At 38.4% G+C, this 18,147-nt stretch overlaps 1 protein-coding gene across 11 annotated transcripts in view; it reads left to right on the top strand.

The window, feature by feature from the left end:
* SPOCK3 (SPARC (osteonectin), cwcv and kazal like domains proteoglycan 3) overlaps positions 1 to 18,147 on the top strand; it is a 387,711-nt gene that overhangs the window by 342,560 nt on the left and 27,004 nt on the right. For all 11 annotated transcript variants that reach the window (XM_043545943.1, XM_043545939.1, XM_043545944.1 and 8 more), the window contains one exon: positions 9,326 to 9,445. In XM_043545943.1, the coding sequence (XP_043401878.1) occupies positions 9,326 to 9,445 (120 nt within the window). The remainder of the gene's footprint in view (positions 1 to 9,325; positions 9,446 to 18,147) is intronic.

Raw genomic sequence — 18,147 nt, 5'->3', positions numbered from 1 at the left:
GAAGACCTCATTCATAAAAATTACTATATAAAACTATTATATTTTCAATGTTCATATACTTTAGTGTAGTAAATTTATATTTTGTTCATGTAGCCTATATTAATATAAATAATTTCCTGCATATTATTCCAGAAAGAAGAGGCTGTTTGTTTTAAATGTGCAAGGAAACTTAGTCCATCACACTGTTTCAGAAATATATGTTCTATTTCTCTTTATAATTTTCAGTATCCCTATTTTTACTCCTCTCTCAATTAGCATTAGCTCCAGATTTGAAAAAGCAGCGGAGGAATATACACTGATTAGCATATTCAGATATTCTGCTTCCAATCAGTAAATTATATTCAAATGCCAACACAAATTCTACCATTTTCTGAATATGAAAACAAATTGAACATTTGGTTTCTCTTAACATTTATATAATATTTATTATAAAGATATTTCTAGAACATGTACTTATGAGTTTTCAAATTCCTTCATATGTTCCATAGCTATATATGTTGGTTTTGTAAAACCAGTCAGTTTTTATTACGTCAAATGATAGCAGAAGAAAGTAACCTTTGAGCTGATGACTTTATTTCACCCCACACTAATTCTCTTAATGGCTACTAGAATTGATTGTAATAGCAGAAATGCCTTGCATTTGGTATTAGACAAGAGCAGAAGCACTTCTTGGCAGGTTCCTGAATGGATTTATCTGATATAATATGCATTTTTGATTACTGTCTAACCTTCCAGAACCTTTACTGTCTGTCTTTTGCCATTAAAGATTCATCTGCCACTCTATCAGGTGAAATAATAGTCTGAATAGATCTGAATTACCTCATCTAGACCTATTTTAAATCAATGCAGACCAATGATATCATTTCAGTAGCATATCTCTTCAGAAAAAGATCATTTGTAAGAGAAGTACCACCTAAACATATTCCAGAATGCAGAGACATGTTAGTAAGATTACTCAGTGTATAACATACCCTTGATCAAGCATATACCTACAGCACAAACCTCAAAAACATTAAACTGGCCCAGCTACAATATACAGCAGGGGTAGGCAACCTATGGCACGCGTGCCGAAGGCAGCACACTAGCTGATTTTCAGTGGCACTCACACTGGCCGGATCCTGGCACCAGTCCCGGGGCCTCCGCTGCTGGCCTGGGGTTCCATCCGCTGGCCCCAATCAGCCCGCTGCCGGCCCTGGGCCCCAGCCACCGGTCCCAGGGGCTCTGCTGCCGGCCTGGGGTACTGGCCACAGGCCCCACTCAGCCCACTGCTGGCCTGGGGTCCTGGCCACCGGCGCATGGCTCTGCAGCCACCCCCAGCTGTGGCCCACTGGCTCAGCACCCCCACCTTAAAAATTGTTCCAGCGCCACTGTACTGGGATATTTTTAAGTCCTGATTTGCTGCTTACATCACTATCACGCCACATGGAACAGCGCACTGCGTTTGACGTTGAGATTAGAATGTACATGCAAGAACTGGAATCAGAATTTTCTGTTAGATTTCAAGATTTCCAGTGATTTGTCCCAATGCCTTCTTTTCTAATTAAACCTGAAAAGTTCAAGAAAAGCTACTTGGATTTGTCTGTATTTCAGTGGATGGGTGTTGAAGATTTTGAAATGCAGCTCATTCTGTTAAAAAGCTCAGAATTGTGAGCATCAAAGTTTGGAGATCTGCGGAGTGCACTTGAAGCTACCGAGAGAGATCATGGGGCCTCTATTTTGACCTGCTGGATGTCCCTGCCAGTGAAATTTAACTGTTCGAAGAAAATTGTGTTTGCAGTGCTTTCAGCATTTGGATCCACATACCTGTGTGAACAGGTATTTTCACACATGAAATCTGTCCTCTGTCCCCCTCGGAGCCAGTTAACAACTGATCACTCAGAAGCCTGTGTGCAGCTTAAAGTATCCAAATACATGCCAGACATTGGAAAACTCAGCAAGGAAAAGCAAGGGCAAGGATCACACTAAACTGATAAGATCTGCATTTTAAATTAATTTTAAATGAAGCTTCTTAAACATTTTAAAAACCTTATTTACTTTACATACAACAATAGTTTAGTTATATATTATAGATTTATAGAAAGAGACCTTCTAAAAATGTTAAAGTGTATTACTGGCACACGAAACCTTAGATTAGAGTGAATAAATGAAGACTTGGCACACCACTTCTGAAAGGTTGCCGACCCCTGATATATAGCTTTATACATTGCTTAGCAAACATTTGTGCTGTGTGAGGCAATGGGTGCTTGTGGCATGCGGGAAGAGCTGTGACAGATGTACTGGAGAAAGGCATAGAAAAACCAACACCAAGGAAACAAATTCAAAATATTTAGAAACTTCCAATGGGTCCGGAGGTATTTTTGTAACTTTGAGGTTTTAGTTAGGGTTTTCTTCTGCAGTCTAATTTTGCTAGAAATAGTTTTACTGGGAGTGATGGTAACATCTATATTTACGATTACCTAGTTGTTTTCATTTTGGTCACTTATGACTTTCTCAAACTCACTTTTTGGGTTAAAATTTTATAGACTTAAGCTCTGACTAAATGTGGGTATTTTTTGGAAAGTTTAAGCAAAATTTGTTCATTGGTGTTTGAATGGGGAGGGAAAATGAAAAAATATTTATCCCATTAAAAATAGTTTTGTAACTTTTTTTTACATCCCTAAATAGAAGGGAATAGAAGGTTGAAATATGGCGGAGAAACAGAAAAATTGGTTTTGATATGACCAAGGTATTAGGGTTTGACAGTCACATTTTGCACATGTACAGTAGTTTGTATGCAGTTTTGTAACACTTTTTACTAATATCCTAAGTTAAGAAAGCCTTCAGAGAGAGAGTGTGTGTCTGTCTCTACCTTAAGTGCTTAGAGCCTAACCTAAACTCATTGTAGTCAATGGGATTCTTTCCCTGAATTTCAGTGCTTTTTGGATCATATCCTAAGAGCACACAAGGGCTGGTCAAAATTTTTCCATTAAAACTTTCTTGTCACAGAAAAATGGATTTTCAGCTAAACAGATTTTTTCATTAAAAAAAAAATCTGCTTTGCGTAGAAAATTTTTTTTTCATCAAATATCAGAGCACCCAAAATATTTTGGCCAAAAACAAATATTTTGATTCAGAAACGTGGCCATGGTGCATCATGAGAATAGTGGTTTTGTTTCCTCATGTCTTCATTCTTCTCTATGGGCCAAGCTACTAAGTCAGACTATATATCCCATATGCACAGTCACCACTGCCACAGCACTGCGTCCCTTCATCAAGACACGAGACTTTTGGTGGTTCACGCGTTGATGCAGTCCAAGCAGGGAACCAAGCCTATTGAGGAGAATGGGAATATGAGGGATCTGAAATATAACTCCCATGAGGCTGCAGTGACATTTCTGAATCAAAACATTTGGTTGCGTTTTGTTTTTTTTAATTTTTGCCAAAAAGTTGAAATTCTCTACAGGAAAAAACCTCTATTATTTGACTAGTTCTGTTAGACACTTTTATAGAACAGCACTATGGAATTTTTTTTTAAGAAAACAGAAATTCCATGTTCAAAAGGCCAAGATAAATAAAATGTTATAGTTGCACATTAAGCATTCAGAAATAAGACAATGCCTATGTTAAAATTTTAGCACAATTTTTTCTTAGGATCACATAATATTTATAAGACAAAATTATATAATTTTTTCTACAACGTCTATACAGTGCATCGTGCAATTGGTGTGGTTAATGAAGCAGAGCACTCCAGGAACTCTGCCCCCATTCACTGTTCACTTGCATATAAATTACATTAATGAACATGTGTTTTTCTGGCATACACAGGTACTGCAGTACAGCAGAAGATGAAGTCTGTATAAGGTTGTGAGGAAAATTGCTTGGTACTGTTATATTGTATTATTTAAGAAATAGTATGTGGTCAATGATTTGAAGTCCGTGTCAAAATGCGTAGTCAAAAAGGTAGTAAGACTGTGCACTCTACCCTTTGCATCAGTTGTAGTCTTCCTTTACTAGAGAAATAAGTGAGAAAAAGCAGTCTATGGTATTATTCTGTGATATGCAGGGATATCTTTTCCTGCAATGAATTACAAAATAGCATTGAATAGAGGATACAGAAGTTCTTATATGAAGCACTGTAAAGTGAAATTAGGCAATGTGTCAGTATATTTATCAACATGTTTGGGGAGTTATAAATCATTTTTATTACAAAATATCAGTGTGGATGTCATTAGCTTTAGCCATTATTATGTCTGTTAAATCAGTAATACTGAATTTTTTCGACTGTGCTACTGTACCTCATCTATGCTTTTGTGCTATGAAAGCATGACATTTCATTTGATTTCTGTTTTTTTTTTTAAGTTTACTCCAAAAACATAGTTTGCAAATAATTTTAAAATGGATTTGACAAGCTTCCATACAATACCATATAAAAGAACTGGTCACGCAACAAATCCCATGTAGAATGAAGAGCTCTTTCACTTGTGAATAACCTACTCTTGGAGCTTCAAAGGCACTCAGATTAGTCCTCAAGATAAATAAAAACCTAGGATTTGTAGGCCAGATTCAGAGGTTAGTCTAAAAGACTACAAGGAGTCTAAGTTTATTTAACTTACACACTGAGGAGACTAGAAAATAGTTTGTTGCTTCAGATTAGGTTCACTTCATAGTTAGTTTGATTCCTTTGACTTTTATATTTATTTATTTAGATTCACAAGGCTAAAATCAGATCCCTTTAAATTTACATAGATTTCTGTATGCTAAAATAGACTCAGGGTATGTCTACACTGCAACTATACACCCACATCTGGACCATGTCAGCTCACTCGGGTTTGCATGGTCAGGTTGTGTGGCTATAAATCTGCAGTGTAGACATCTGGGCTCAGGCTGAAACATGGGCTCTGGGACCCCTCCATCCATGCAGTGACTGTTAGACCCTGATTGAGTAAATTAACCTCTCTAACTATTTTTATAGGATTTTATCCCACTTTCTTTACTAACTACTTGGTTGAGGAGCGCTTTGGTTTACCTGACTTCAATATTTGCCATTACTCAAAAGAGTATCTTTGCAGTTTGTTTGTGATATTGTTTCTTGTTCAAGGAATTGTACCCACACATAGTTAAAGCCTCAGCTGGTGTAAATTGGTGTAACTCTATTGACCTATGCCGATTTACACCAGCTGTGATCTAACCCAAGGAATATATATTAAAAAATATTTTGGCAAAAATCGTTTTAAAAAAGTGAAACTAACTTCATCTACATAAAATAGCAGCACAGAATAGGTAAATAGTTACTACAACTGCACCCAATTCATTATCGAGGCAGGTCCTTCAGGGTAACTGCTCAGCTTTGCCATCTTTTGTCAGAAACTTTAAGCATAAGTAGTAAGTCAGAATGCAAACTATAGTCAGCCAAATCAGCTCCTACACTGACTTAGTTTCTGGTGGGTCCTAGCCCTTGTGATTAGATTAGTGACTGAGTGACCATTTGATCTCTCAAAGGATCTCTAATTTTTGTTCAGTCATTTGTAACATGTATCTCTAAGGAATTTCAGCTTCCTTTGTGATATGAAATTTAAATTGGCCTATGTCCATCTGTAAAGAGATATTCAGATCTCACGGTATTGTGTAAGGATGTAGACAGAAAAATGTTTATTACCCTTAAATAGGAAAAAAAAAACCTATATGTTCCTAAAACAAGGTATACTCTGTTTTCCCCTACAAGCAAGTCTGTTCTTCTAAAGCATGGGAAATCATACATATGTATTCTATAGCTATAATCAACTATTTTCCTTCACCTATTCTGTTCCTCAATATGTACTTCCACACAATTGTTTGCTACTCTGTCAATTTTCCAGCATGCAAGATGTCAAGTTCCACTAAATTCCTTATTCCTGTTTTAATTTGTGAATGGTGGATTGTTTGTCTCAAAATATATTATTGGCATTTTTTTCAGTAATCAAAATTTATATGGATTTTATACACTTTTCTAGAAATTGTATAATGCTGAACTGCTCAAAAGAACTGAATGTTCAGATAAGTGTTTTACTATCACACCTATGTGCCACACCTCTTTAATACCACATACTGTTTGTGAATTGGCTTTCTCCTACTGTTTTGTTGTCAGGAATAGGAAAATCTTGCAAAATATTTTTGGGAAATAGTGAGCAAATTGAAATTGAACTTTCCCAATGGGAAAGTTTAAAAAGTGAGAGAAAATAGGGGAGGAGGGAACCTTGGAAAATGACAACAGGAAAAAACTTTTTATTTCCAAAAAACAAAATGAAATGACACTTTAAGTCGATATGAAACAAAAATGTTCATTTTGAATAATTTTGAAATATCCTCTGGAAAATCAAAATATTTTGCTTGAAATTTCTCATGGGAAAGATTTTGATTTTCTGTCCAGTTCTATTATTTAAATTGCATGTTTATATGCTAATAGTTGAACTATGGATTACAGTATTTATTTAAAATGCTGATGTTTTAGTACTGAAATATGAGATCTTGTTACAGCTCTCTCTGCTGAGAAATGAGGACACCACAATTTTTTCCATGTAAATTAAGTGTGCAGATTAGTGAAGTTCCGCTGTATCTTTCTTGTAAATTTCACATATAAAAGACATCTGCTTTTACTTGACATATTAGAAATGTCATGAACCAAATATACACAGTGCATTTAAATTAATAATGTAGTAAATGTAATTACCTGCAGTGCTTGAGAGCTGATTCCAGTACTATAGCTTTGGGGCATAAAATAGGCAAATGACAGTTTGTAATCAGGTTGTTTTGCATCGCCTTGATTTTTGAAGATGACTATCTATTCCCATTTTACAATAATCCAACTAATTAAAATTAGTAACAAAAATGATCATTTTTTCATTCTCTTTTTCTATTCTGGGTCCAAATCATCAGTGAAAGTTTCACTATGGAACAATAAAGTTTGGAAAAGTGTACTAATTTATATTATAAGAATGGCCCTAATTTAAGATCATATCAGGATGTATTTCTCCTCCTCCCACCATCACCCCTCCCGTAATGCTCCTCAAAATGTGCGTGTGTGTGTGTGTTGAATTTGAGACATAGAAACAGGAATTGTCATGTTGTCCCCCAAAATGGGCAGTACCACATGCTTCAGAGAAAGGTGTAAGGAACTGGCCAGTAGGCAAATGTGGGATAATCTGCCCTCCACATTGTTTTATCCTGATCTCTAACAATGAGAAATTGGTTAAATCCTTGAAGCATAAAGTTTAATTCCCCTTCCAAAATTTGTTAGCATTAACTATTATAACACGGGTAAAAGATGAGGCTAGGGTGGTACAGGATCAGTCTGATGAGCTCACAGCCATCTATACATTTATAGATGCAAAAGATTTATCCTCCTCTCACTTCTGCACACTTCCAGTCAGCAGTGTTCCCCAACCCCAGGGTACTCAGTTTTAGTTCCATTTCAGAGCTGGGAGCCAAGGACATCAAGGAGATGTTGCCTTCTTTTCACACCTATACTAAATAAGATATAGATGCTACATCTTTGGGGTAGGAGTTGATCAGACACAGATGGTCACCCAGGCTGCTTTTCTGGAATAAAGGGTACCCATGGGATCTGTGGAGACTGACAGCATCATGGAATTACTATGGGTTCCTTGCTATTGATGCCAAGATTTATCACTAGTGTTAACATAAGATTTTGTTTTGAAAAATGTGAAAGGAAGTACTAGACTAGTAAAAAATTGCAACATCAGGGCTATCCAAAGGAATGGGGGAAGACCACATTATCTAAAACCCAACAGACTTTAACAGAGCCAGAGCCTTGATACATCAGCAGTTGCCTCCCCAAGAACTAGTGACAAGCACCATCACCCATCATGAAAACACTTTGTTTCAAATTCATTCCATCCAATTTCTTTTTCAAACAACACCCACCTGCCATACAGCCAGTGGGAGAAAGGAAGCTCATTTCAATATTTCCCAAGTAGTACAGCATAAATTAAGGATCTGTGTTGTCTGCCACATAGATGTATAATACTTGTATTGAACTGTCACCAGCAGTAGGTTTGGCCAAAGCAGATCTTAATTTAAAATATCCTATGTGATTATTTTATGTACGTGTAATCTTGGCTCAGGAGTCCATTTTCACCCTACTAGAAAGGTCTGGCTCATTTTGAGCTTACCTTACCCACTCATAGGCCAATACCAGAATTGTTTCGTGTTGCATATTGAGATGAGGAATTCTGATTTTGTGTAAGTTACACAAAAGAGGAACAAAACATGTTTTTATAAGAAGCTCCAGTTTGTTTACAATATATGCAAATATGTGCACAAATCCAATACGAAAGTCATTCATGAGAAAAACTAAAGTCTCACAGCTATGTTATGAGCAAAGATGAATAAACAAATATACAGATACTTGTCCCTGTAGAAATCGTCGTCTTCGCTGACATACTGACATGCTTCAGTTTTATTTTAAAATCAAAAACAAAACGTCCAGACTGTCATTCATGTAAATAAAATGTGCATTAGACTTTACCACCAAGTTTCTTGGATTGCAACGTAATATACAAAATGCAAATAAAACAATTTGTTTTAACAAATGATTTCTGCTTTGGTCTGGAGTTTATCAGCTCTCAAAAGGTAAGTAAGTTTGGGCTTAGTTTGTGGTTGGATGAAGACCTCCAGGGAAATGATCCTGGTGACTGTTTATTTAGTAGGTAGCTATTTCTTCCTGTTGAATCAGTATAAATGAAACAGCTCTAGCTTGGTATTTTAGAGAATGCTGGGCTATTGAAGGTATCTTCTTTGGGATATCATGCTAAAGCCAAGGTCTTACTCACTTGTGGTCATTAGGATCCCTTGACACTTTTCTCAGGAGTGTAAGTGGTTTATTTCCATGTTATGCTATCCTACCTCCCTCAATTCTCACCTACAGTTTGTTAGATTTTATGTTCTTCCTCACTTCCTGCCCTAAAGTGAATGCTGTTAAATAGCTGCACTCTCTTCCCCAGAAACAGATATATTTCCAGGTGAATAGAGTGATTCCTTTGTGTAGATCTGTGTGGATATATAGTAGTTTGTAAAGTACTTGGGTATCATCTGGATGAATAGAACTGGATAAATGCAAGATATATTGGAAATTTATTTTTATAAAATTATTTATACTAAAAAAAGTCATATTTTGAATGTCTAATTAAATACTGAACATGGAAATTACTAGAGAAAAGGAAACCATAGACCACATGTTGCATTTTCTATTTGTTTCACTTTTCAATTTTTAGCATAATTTGAAAGATTGCATTTATCATACAGTAAAAAAAAAATACATAACTAAAGAACTTTGTATATTTTATTTCAGTATGCAGTGACCTGGAATTCAGGGAGGTTGCAAACAGACTGAGAGACTGGTTCAAGGCACTTCATGAAAGTGGAATCCAAACCAAGAAGACTAGAATTGTACAAAGGCCTGAAAGAAGTAGTAAGAGATTTCTTCTTTTGATATTTGATATTCTCTTTGCTACTTTTCCACACTTTTGTTTTTCCATTAATGAGACTTCGATTATTCTAGTGAATCTTAAAACTAAGCTTTATACAGCAAACCTGTATAGAAACAGTAATCTATAACTTTGAAAAGTTAATTTTCTTACTGAGATTCTTCTCAGGATGTAGAACTATGCTTTTGTATCGACATCAAACGTTCACCTCAAGTTTCTAAAAAGGACTATTGTTTTGCAAAACAGTGGCTGATGAGAGAGTTATATGAAACTTATCACTCACAAAGCTATTATTTAGCCCAAGGTTTGATTGCTATTAGTAATATGGCAGAAATATTTTGCTAGATCATGATAATTAGTTGCTCTATAAGGAGGGAAAAAGGGAGGAAGTAACTGCTCTGCTGAGGGAGCCATTTAGCAACTTACCCTATTGTTTAAAAGCTTGTACACAGCAGAGCTTTCCATTATATGTAGCCCGTCACCTCTAGTTGGTGTCACAGTGGATGCTGACATAGAAGAACATATGAAAGAGAAGCATGTAAAATAAGACAGTTTTCAAGGATACACTTCAAAAGAGGAAGAGTCAGGAGTGCTAATGAAGTGGAAATAGTAGGGGAGGCATTTTGGTTTTAGCTACCTTAAAAATAGAATTCTTGTTTTAGAAAACATCAACAAATCAACTTACATAATTATCTAAGGGCTTTGTTTAAAATGGCAATTACAGCATGCAGCGGAGTTCTTGAGAGTGGTGTCACACTGCAGTACGGAGTTAAATTAGACTTTGTAAGCATTAAACCTGAACCCTACATTAACATGAAGAGCAAACTCTCTATGAATTTCTCCTGTATATATGTTGAATGGAACTTGGCCACTCCTGAATGTTTACTTTGGTCCCTTCACTGTCAGCATTTTTAAACTGTTGAGTTTGTTTCTGCCTTTGTTTGTTCAGCCTGGTGGTGAAGGGAGGAGCTGAGCTAAGCAGGGTGACTTGTATAACCCCTTTTTCCGTCCCAGCTTACTCGGGAACAGGTACCTTTTGCCAGGGCTCCTCATGTCATTAAGGATAATGTTGATCTTGGGGGTCCCAGCTGAGATGGGAAAATAGGTGGGAATCCTCTAGTCACCCCTCTGCAGAAGTTCTCTTACTTGTATGAATATATGTCTACATGTACATCTGTGACTATACCTTGATTGCCTACAGAACAAAAAATACAAATAATGGATCTTATACAATCAACATTCAAAATAGAACCAACACAATTTTACCTGAGCTATCCTAACAACATACAATGGAAAATGCAACTGATGAGTAAGGTGAAACTGTTATACTTGTATCAGGGCAGTAGGCGACTCTGCAATAGTTCAGCTAATGGCTGCAGCTCTCAGCAGCAACATAAACCTAACCAGTGATCTTAGTTTTATACATGGATCCACCCCAACCCTGAGTGTGCATTCTCCCTTAAGTTTATACTCCTGGGCCCTCTCTTCCATTGGTGCACTGGGTGAGATGGAGTCCAGGACAGCTATCTGTACATCTAACAAAGGCACTCCAGATGAAACACAAGAGTCCACATGAGACAGTTTTGTATTGCAACCAGCATAGAATGCACAGTATTAGCTGATAGTAACAATTGTTATCTGTTGGAGAATAGTAGCCCCTGATTCTCACTATACAATAAGTTCCCCCTCTTTTCTTCTTAGACATAATGTAGCCACACCAAGACTTAGCAGTCTCTCTTCAACCCAGAGAGCATAGCCCAGGGATTAGTCACTCATTTCCTCAATTGTCTGTAAGCCAACTTCACACCAGCTGCGCAACGACAGTTTCTGGCTTCCACTCTGTGCCTCAGTGGGGAGAAGGAGGCCGTGAGCTGTGGCCCAGCGCTAGCAAGTTGTCAACAGTAGTGCAATCTTAACCCTTGTCACGTGTCTTCAACCCCTAGCAACTCAACACAGGGCTCTGTCACAGCTTTTCCTTACCCAAACCCCCAAAAGGAGCAGTAGCTCTCAGTTTCAGCTCCTTTCCCTGTTATGGAATCCATGACCTCTGACCCAGGAAGCTGAGTCCAGCCTCAGAGGGTGCACACCACTGTACCATGGAATTTGTAGTCCTTCAAAGCCAGCATACAGTACACAGACATCTGTGTAATGAGAATGCCTCTAATAGGGATGAAAGGCTCCTCAAGTTAGGGCCTATACTTGGTATAAAAAGTCACTTTGTAGGAGAAATTGAGAGCTGCTAACAGGAGAGTTTTGGCAGGAGTTTAGAGGAGGAGTATGAGAGGCTTTCCTTTCAGCTTCAGCTCTACATGCAATTTCAAGATGACCAGAGGTTGAATCATGGTGGTGAACTGAAATGGATGTGCCATATTTTCTTTCCTCCCTGAAGTGACTTCCGGTCCATGAAGTACAAGTTGATGGATGTGCTGAAGGAGAAGATTCTTGGATTGGAGAGACATGTAGAAACACTGCTGAGAATCAGAGAAGCTGAGTAGTTCTTAGATAGCTAGATTCAGGAAACATCGGTACTCCTTGTTCAAGGAAGAAAGGAGCAGGCCACCAAGGAGTTGGAAAGAGAGGAAGTCAGAGAGGCATAGTGCCATTCTGAACAGCTGGAGATAAACAACCATAGGCAGGCTAGGGCCTCCAGAGAAGAAAGGACCAGGAGGAATTCCACACAACTACAAATTTCCAGTTGATACCAGGTCCTCAATGTGTAAACTGTGGGAGATACTTCTCAAGATCTAGCTGGCCCAAGGGAATGGAGACATATATGGGACACAATGTGGATGGCAGCTTGGCCTAATCTGTAAGAAAATCAGTTTTGTTCACAAAAAGTTCTCCAACCGTTCAAGGAAGACAGATGCTCCTTGTTGGGGATTCAGTACTCAAATGTATCAAAATAACATTCTGCAAAGGAAAGATGGACAAAGTGTACTGCCTTCCCAGAGCCAAGACACAAGACAGCATTCTAAGATTGGATAGGCTTTTAAAGTTAACATAAAAGGATCCATTGGTAATGAGTCATATCAGCACTAAGGACAGTGTGTCACAGGATATCTAAATAATTTTCTCTGTGATCCTTCCTGTCCCAAAAGCGATGGTAGACAGAAGGTAGAAGATTCTGGAAGCGAACCACTGGCTAGGTAAGTGGTGTGGGGTTTGGGCTTTGTGGAACGTTGGTCCACCTTGTATGAAGAGGGGGCTACGTAGTTTGGATGGCCTCCACTTCGATAGAAGGAATTCCTGGGGACAGGCTGGCTAGAGTAGTCAGGAGGGCATAAACCTTGTATCAAAAGGGGAGGGTAAAAAGTGGGAAAATATGAGCACTCAACACAAAACTAAGATATTGAGAACAAAATTAACGAGGAACTAATGAGCGTGAAGAGAAGAAATTCTATCCACTAGTGCTAGGAGTCTAAGTAACAAACAAGAGGAAGTGGAATTGCTCATTTATGAGCATAAATTCACTCTAGTTGGTATTGCTGAAACCTGGTATACATGGCAAAAGGGGAGGGGAGAATGACAAGCTATGTCAAAAATGGCATTACCTGTTTTCAAGTCACTGATAACTCAGAAGAAAATGATCTTGAATGCTTATGGATCTATGCCTGACAGATAAACACAAGATGGGGTATTAGTTGGTCTGCCACAGAACACCAAATCACACTAGAGAATAGGATGACCAGTTCCTTACTCACCTATCTATAATGTGTAGGGGGGAAAAATTTGGTCAATTTGAGTGGCATATGCTGGAGATCTCAAGCTACCAGTACTAAAACATCCTTGGAATTTCTAAATATTACAGATTAAAGCTTTCTAACTTTAAGAGTGTTTGATCCAAGATAGGGGAATTGTATATTATACTTCATCTTGATAGATAAGGAGGAACTGATCACAGATTTAGATACAAATGATTGTGTCTAGAACATATTTATGATGTACAAACCAAACAAAGTCCAGACCAGTGTTGTATATACCTGGTCCCTTAAAAGGGGAAAGCTGAAAACAATTATGAGCCAAATCAGCTGGAAGGAAGAATTTATTCAGAAAAATCTGAATGATGATTGGGAATTGTTTAAGAATACTTTATCCAATGTCTATAAAGCCACAATCCCACAACTGAGGAAGGAGGCTGTTCTGGTTTAAAAAAAAAAAAGACTTGGTTTAGAGAAGTGAAGGCAGTTATAAAAAATTATAAATTAAACAACAAATAGAAGAAAGGGGAAGATGATAGTCATAAATATAAATTATAAGCTAGGAAACAAAAAAAATTGATAAGGGAAGCACAAGAGAAATCTATGTCCAGTAAAGTTAAGGAGAATAAGAAGGAGGTTTCTTTAGTATATTAAGAACAAAAAACATTCTAACAATGTAATTGGTCCATGATTAGATAGAAATGGTAGAATTACCAATAATAATGTAGAAAGGCAGAAATATTCAATAAATATTTCTGTTCTGTATTTGGGGGAGAAACACATGAGGTATCATGTGCATCCAATGAAGTGAGCTGTAGCTCACGAAAGCTTATGCTCAAATAAATTTGTTAGTCTCTAAGGTGCCACAAGTACTCCTTTTCATATCATATGACAACACTCTTTCTATTCCACTAGTATCTCTGGAAGATATTAAACAGCAGCTACCAAAATTGACCTTTTTATATCAGCAGGTCTGGACAACTGGCATCCAAGAGTTTTGAAAGCTGGCTGAAGAGCTCACTGGACCATAAATGTTGATTTTCAATAAGTCTTGGAACACTGGGGAAGTTCCAGAAGACTGGAAGAAAGCTAATGTGCCAATATGTAAAAAGGGCAAATGGGATGACCTGGGTAATTATAGGTCTGTCAGTCTGACATTGATCCTGAGCAAGATAATGGTGTGACTGATAAGGGACTCCATTAATAAAGAATTAAAGACAATATAATTAATGCCAATCAACATGGGTTTATTGAAAATAGATACTGTCAAATAAACTTGATATCTTTTTTGCCAATATTATAGGTGTGATTGATAAAGGTAATAGGGCTGATGACAGACTTCTGTAAGGCATTTGATTTCATATTGCATTTTGATTAAAAAACTAGAAACATTAAGATATAACATTAACATGGAACGCTTGAAATGGATTAAAACTGGCTGATAGACTTCAAAATGTGATTGTTAATGGAGAATCATCATTGAAATTGGTATGTTACTAGTGTGGTCTTGCAAGGATCATAGAATCATAGAATATCAGGGTTGGAAGGGACCTCAGGAGGTCATCTAGTCCAACCCCCTGCTCAAAGCAGGACCAATCCCCAATTTTTGCCCCAGATCCAAAATGGCCCCTTCAAGGATTGAACTCACAACCCTGGGTTTAGCAGGCAAATGCTCAAACCACTGAGCTATCCCTCCCCCCAATCAGTTCTTGGCCCCACACTATTTAACATTTTTATTAATGACCTGGAAGAAACTATAAAATAATCACCGATACATTTTGTAGATGACACAAAAATTGGGGGAGTGGTACATAATGAGGTGGACAGGTCACTGCTAGCAATCTGAATCACTTGTTAAGCTGGGCACAAGTTAAAAATATGCATTTTAATATTGTAACCCTTCTGCCAGGCCAAGTTGATAGCAGCAAGGGCCGGGTTCAGTACATAGGGGTCCCTCTCATCAAAGCAAATGCAAAACTGGCTCGAACCCCACCCAGTGACCTGGGAAAATCTTACACACACCCCTGGGCGCCTCAAAGAGGCAATACTTCCCCCCTCGCAAGCACAGAGTCTCGGTGTAGCAGAGAATCTTTAACAACATGAGGTAAACGACATCAGCATTAAATTGGGAAAACACCACAACTAGGGTTCATCAACCAAACCATGAGCAAAGACCCACCCCAGCAAATTGGGCCATATCCTTTCCCTCGGGTTCTTGAGTTCAGCAACCCAAAAATCACCCAAAGTCCAAAAAGTCCAACAACCCAAAAGTCCAGCCCTAGAGTTCAAAAGTTCATCTGCAGAGTGTTACTCCCCAGTCTGGGTGAAAATATGTGGGGGGTGGAGGGGAGGGCAGAAGAGGTAAGGGGCACTTTACATGATCTGAAGCTGACTGCCCTGCAGCTCCATAGGGCTTCACTCCGATTCACTCCACGAGCCGCTCCGCTCTGCTCCGCCAGCCATCCCACGAACTGCTCCGCTCTGCTCCACATCCCACAAGCAGCTCCCGCTGTCCCGTGAACTGCTCCGCCAGCCAGTTCACAAGCCGCTCCAGCCGTCCTGCAAACTGCTCTGTTCCACTCTCCAATAGATCTTCAGGCTCCCCACTACTTAACACAGTGCTCAGTGATTCAGCTCTTAGTAATTTTAGCTCTTTAGCAATTTCAGCTTGTAGTAGTGGGAGCCTCAGTGCTGGTGCATCATAAGGCCAAAGTGAATTCAGCTCAGCACCTGTAGCTAGACTCCTAATAGACCCAAAATTAGCTCTGATGTTCCACAGTGGAGAGAGACAGAGGTGCAATTGATGCTTCAGGCCCTCACAAAGGGACTCTCACCACCAGGTACTAATACCTATTTCCAGCCTCTCTTTATTCACAGAGTTTTGGAACCCATGCCTAGCGAGTGCTACTTAGTTGATGGCGAGTCCCTCCATCATAACAAAAGGCCAAGTACAGTTCCACTGTCCTTGATTCCCATAATCAGGATAATAACCATTTATTCTTCCTGCCCCAATAACAGAGACACTGGGGATCCCACAGCAGCCAAAGTGACCATTTGGGCAGCTATGGGCTCATTCTAGGCGGGATGGGTGTGCCTATGCAAATGAGATCAGCCCCTGAAGTTCTTTTCCACAACTTGCCGCACCTCACCACCAGATGTCATCCTGACCTTGCTTACAATATGGTGAAATGTGGATGTATAGATGTACATATGTAGGCAATACTTACATGATTGGACACTCTATCCTAGGAACTGGTGACTCTGAAAAAGATTTGGGGGTTGTGGTGGATAATTAGTTCAACTTGAGCTCCCAGTGTGACGCTGTGGCCAAAATAACTAAAAGCGATCCTTGGATGCATAAACCAGGGGATCTCGAGTAGGAGTAGAGAGGTTATTTTATCTATATATTTGGCACTTGTGCAGTTCTGGCTGGAATACTGTGTGCAGTTCTGGTGTTCGCATTTCAAGAAGGATGTTATTAAATTGGAGAGGGTTAAGAGAAGAGCCATGAGAATGATTAAAGGATTAGAAAACATTTCTTATACTGGTAGACTCAGAAAGCTCAATCTATGTAGCTAAACAAAGAGAAGGTTAGGAGATATCTTGATTACAGTATATAAGCACTTGCATGGGGAAAAATAGGTGGTAGTGGGTTCTTCAATCTAGTAGAGAAAGATATAACATGATCCAATGACTGGATGTTGAAGCTAGACAAAGTCAGACTGGAAATAAGGCGTAAATTGTTAACAGTGAGAGTAATTACGCATTGGAAAACTCACCAACAATGGTGGTGGATTTTGCATCATTGACCATCTTTAAATCAAGATTATATGGTTTTTTTCTAAAAGATATGCTCTAGGAATTGTTTTGGGACATTCTATGGCCTGTTTGGAGAAGGTCAGACTAGATGATCACACTGGTCCCTTCTGGCCTCGCAATCTATTAATACTGTTCTTCCATTCCACACACTTTTCTCTACCAAAAAATCCCATTTATTTTCATTTAATTGGAAATGCTATTTCTCTGTGTGATTTCTCATGCTAAAATAATACTAATAGTATAAAAACAAAATGAATTAAAGATGAATCTATCTTATCAAGGAAGCATTCTTCCCACGATCTGAGGAAAAATTGCTTCCGAGGCAGGGTATGGAGAGAATTGTTACAAAATGGAAAAGCTCTATTTCTTTTTATTGTGCTTAAAGAAGTTTTATTACAGTTATCTCACACACACACACACACACACACACACACACACACACACGCAGTTATCTCTCTCTCTCTCTCACTTGGCAAGGACCAGGACCCAGTGTATCGCTTCATTGGTATAATCAGATATGTGATTGAATGATGCTTAATCATCAGACAGATTATGAAGTGTATTTGATTAAGTATATTTTAATTTCTTGTCGGAGAGGCCAACATTTTTCTATCTTTCTTGTTTTAATTAGTGTGGTAACCAGACTGCACGATGATAATGGTGACCAGTTAAACTGAAAATAATTTTAAAAAATATATTTAGTGATTTGCATCCTGCAGTCTGGTTACCACACTAATTAAAACAAGAAAAATAGAAAAATGTTGGACTCTCCGACAAGAAATTAAAATATACTTAATCAAATACACTTCATAATCTGTCTGATGATTAAGCATCATTCAATCAAATATCTGATTATACCAATGAAGCGATACACTGGGTCCTGGTCCTCGCCAAATACTGGTCTTATAGGCCGTTGCAGGGAGCTGGTTGAATAGGTGAGGGTCTAAGATGGAGAAGCCTGTGCAAGCCTGATAATGGTTCCGGAGAGTAAAACTCCAGGAACTAGTAAGGATTGAACCAGTATAAGCAGGAGTGCAACTCCAAGATGTGACAAAAGAAACCACTATATGTTAAATGAAGTAGTAGGGAAAAGGCAGCCTCTCAAGAGGCTGTAGCTATGTCAGCGGTAGAAGCTCTCTCGGTGACTTAGTGCTGCCTACACTAGGGCT

Source organism: Chelonia mydas, chromosome 4 (genome assembly GCF_015237465.2).
Source record: "Chelonia mydas isolate rCheMyd1 chromosome 4, rCheMyd1.pri.v2, whole genome shotgun sequence".
Lineage (NCBI taxonomy): Eukaryota > Metazoa > Chordata > Testudines > Cheloniidae > Chelonia > Chelonia mydas.
This window is presented reverse-complemented; position numbering and strand designations above follow the sequence as displayed.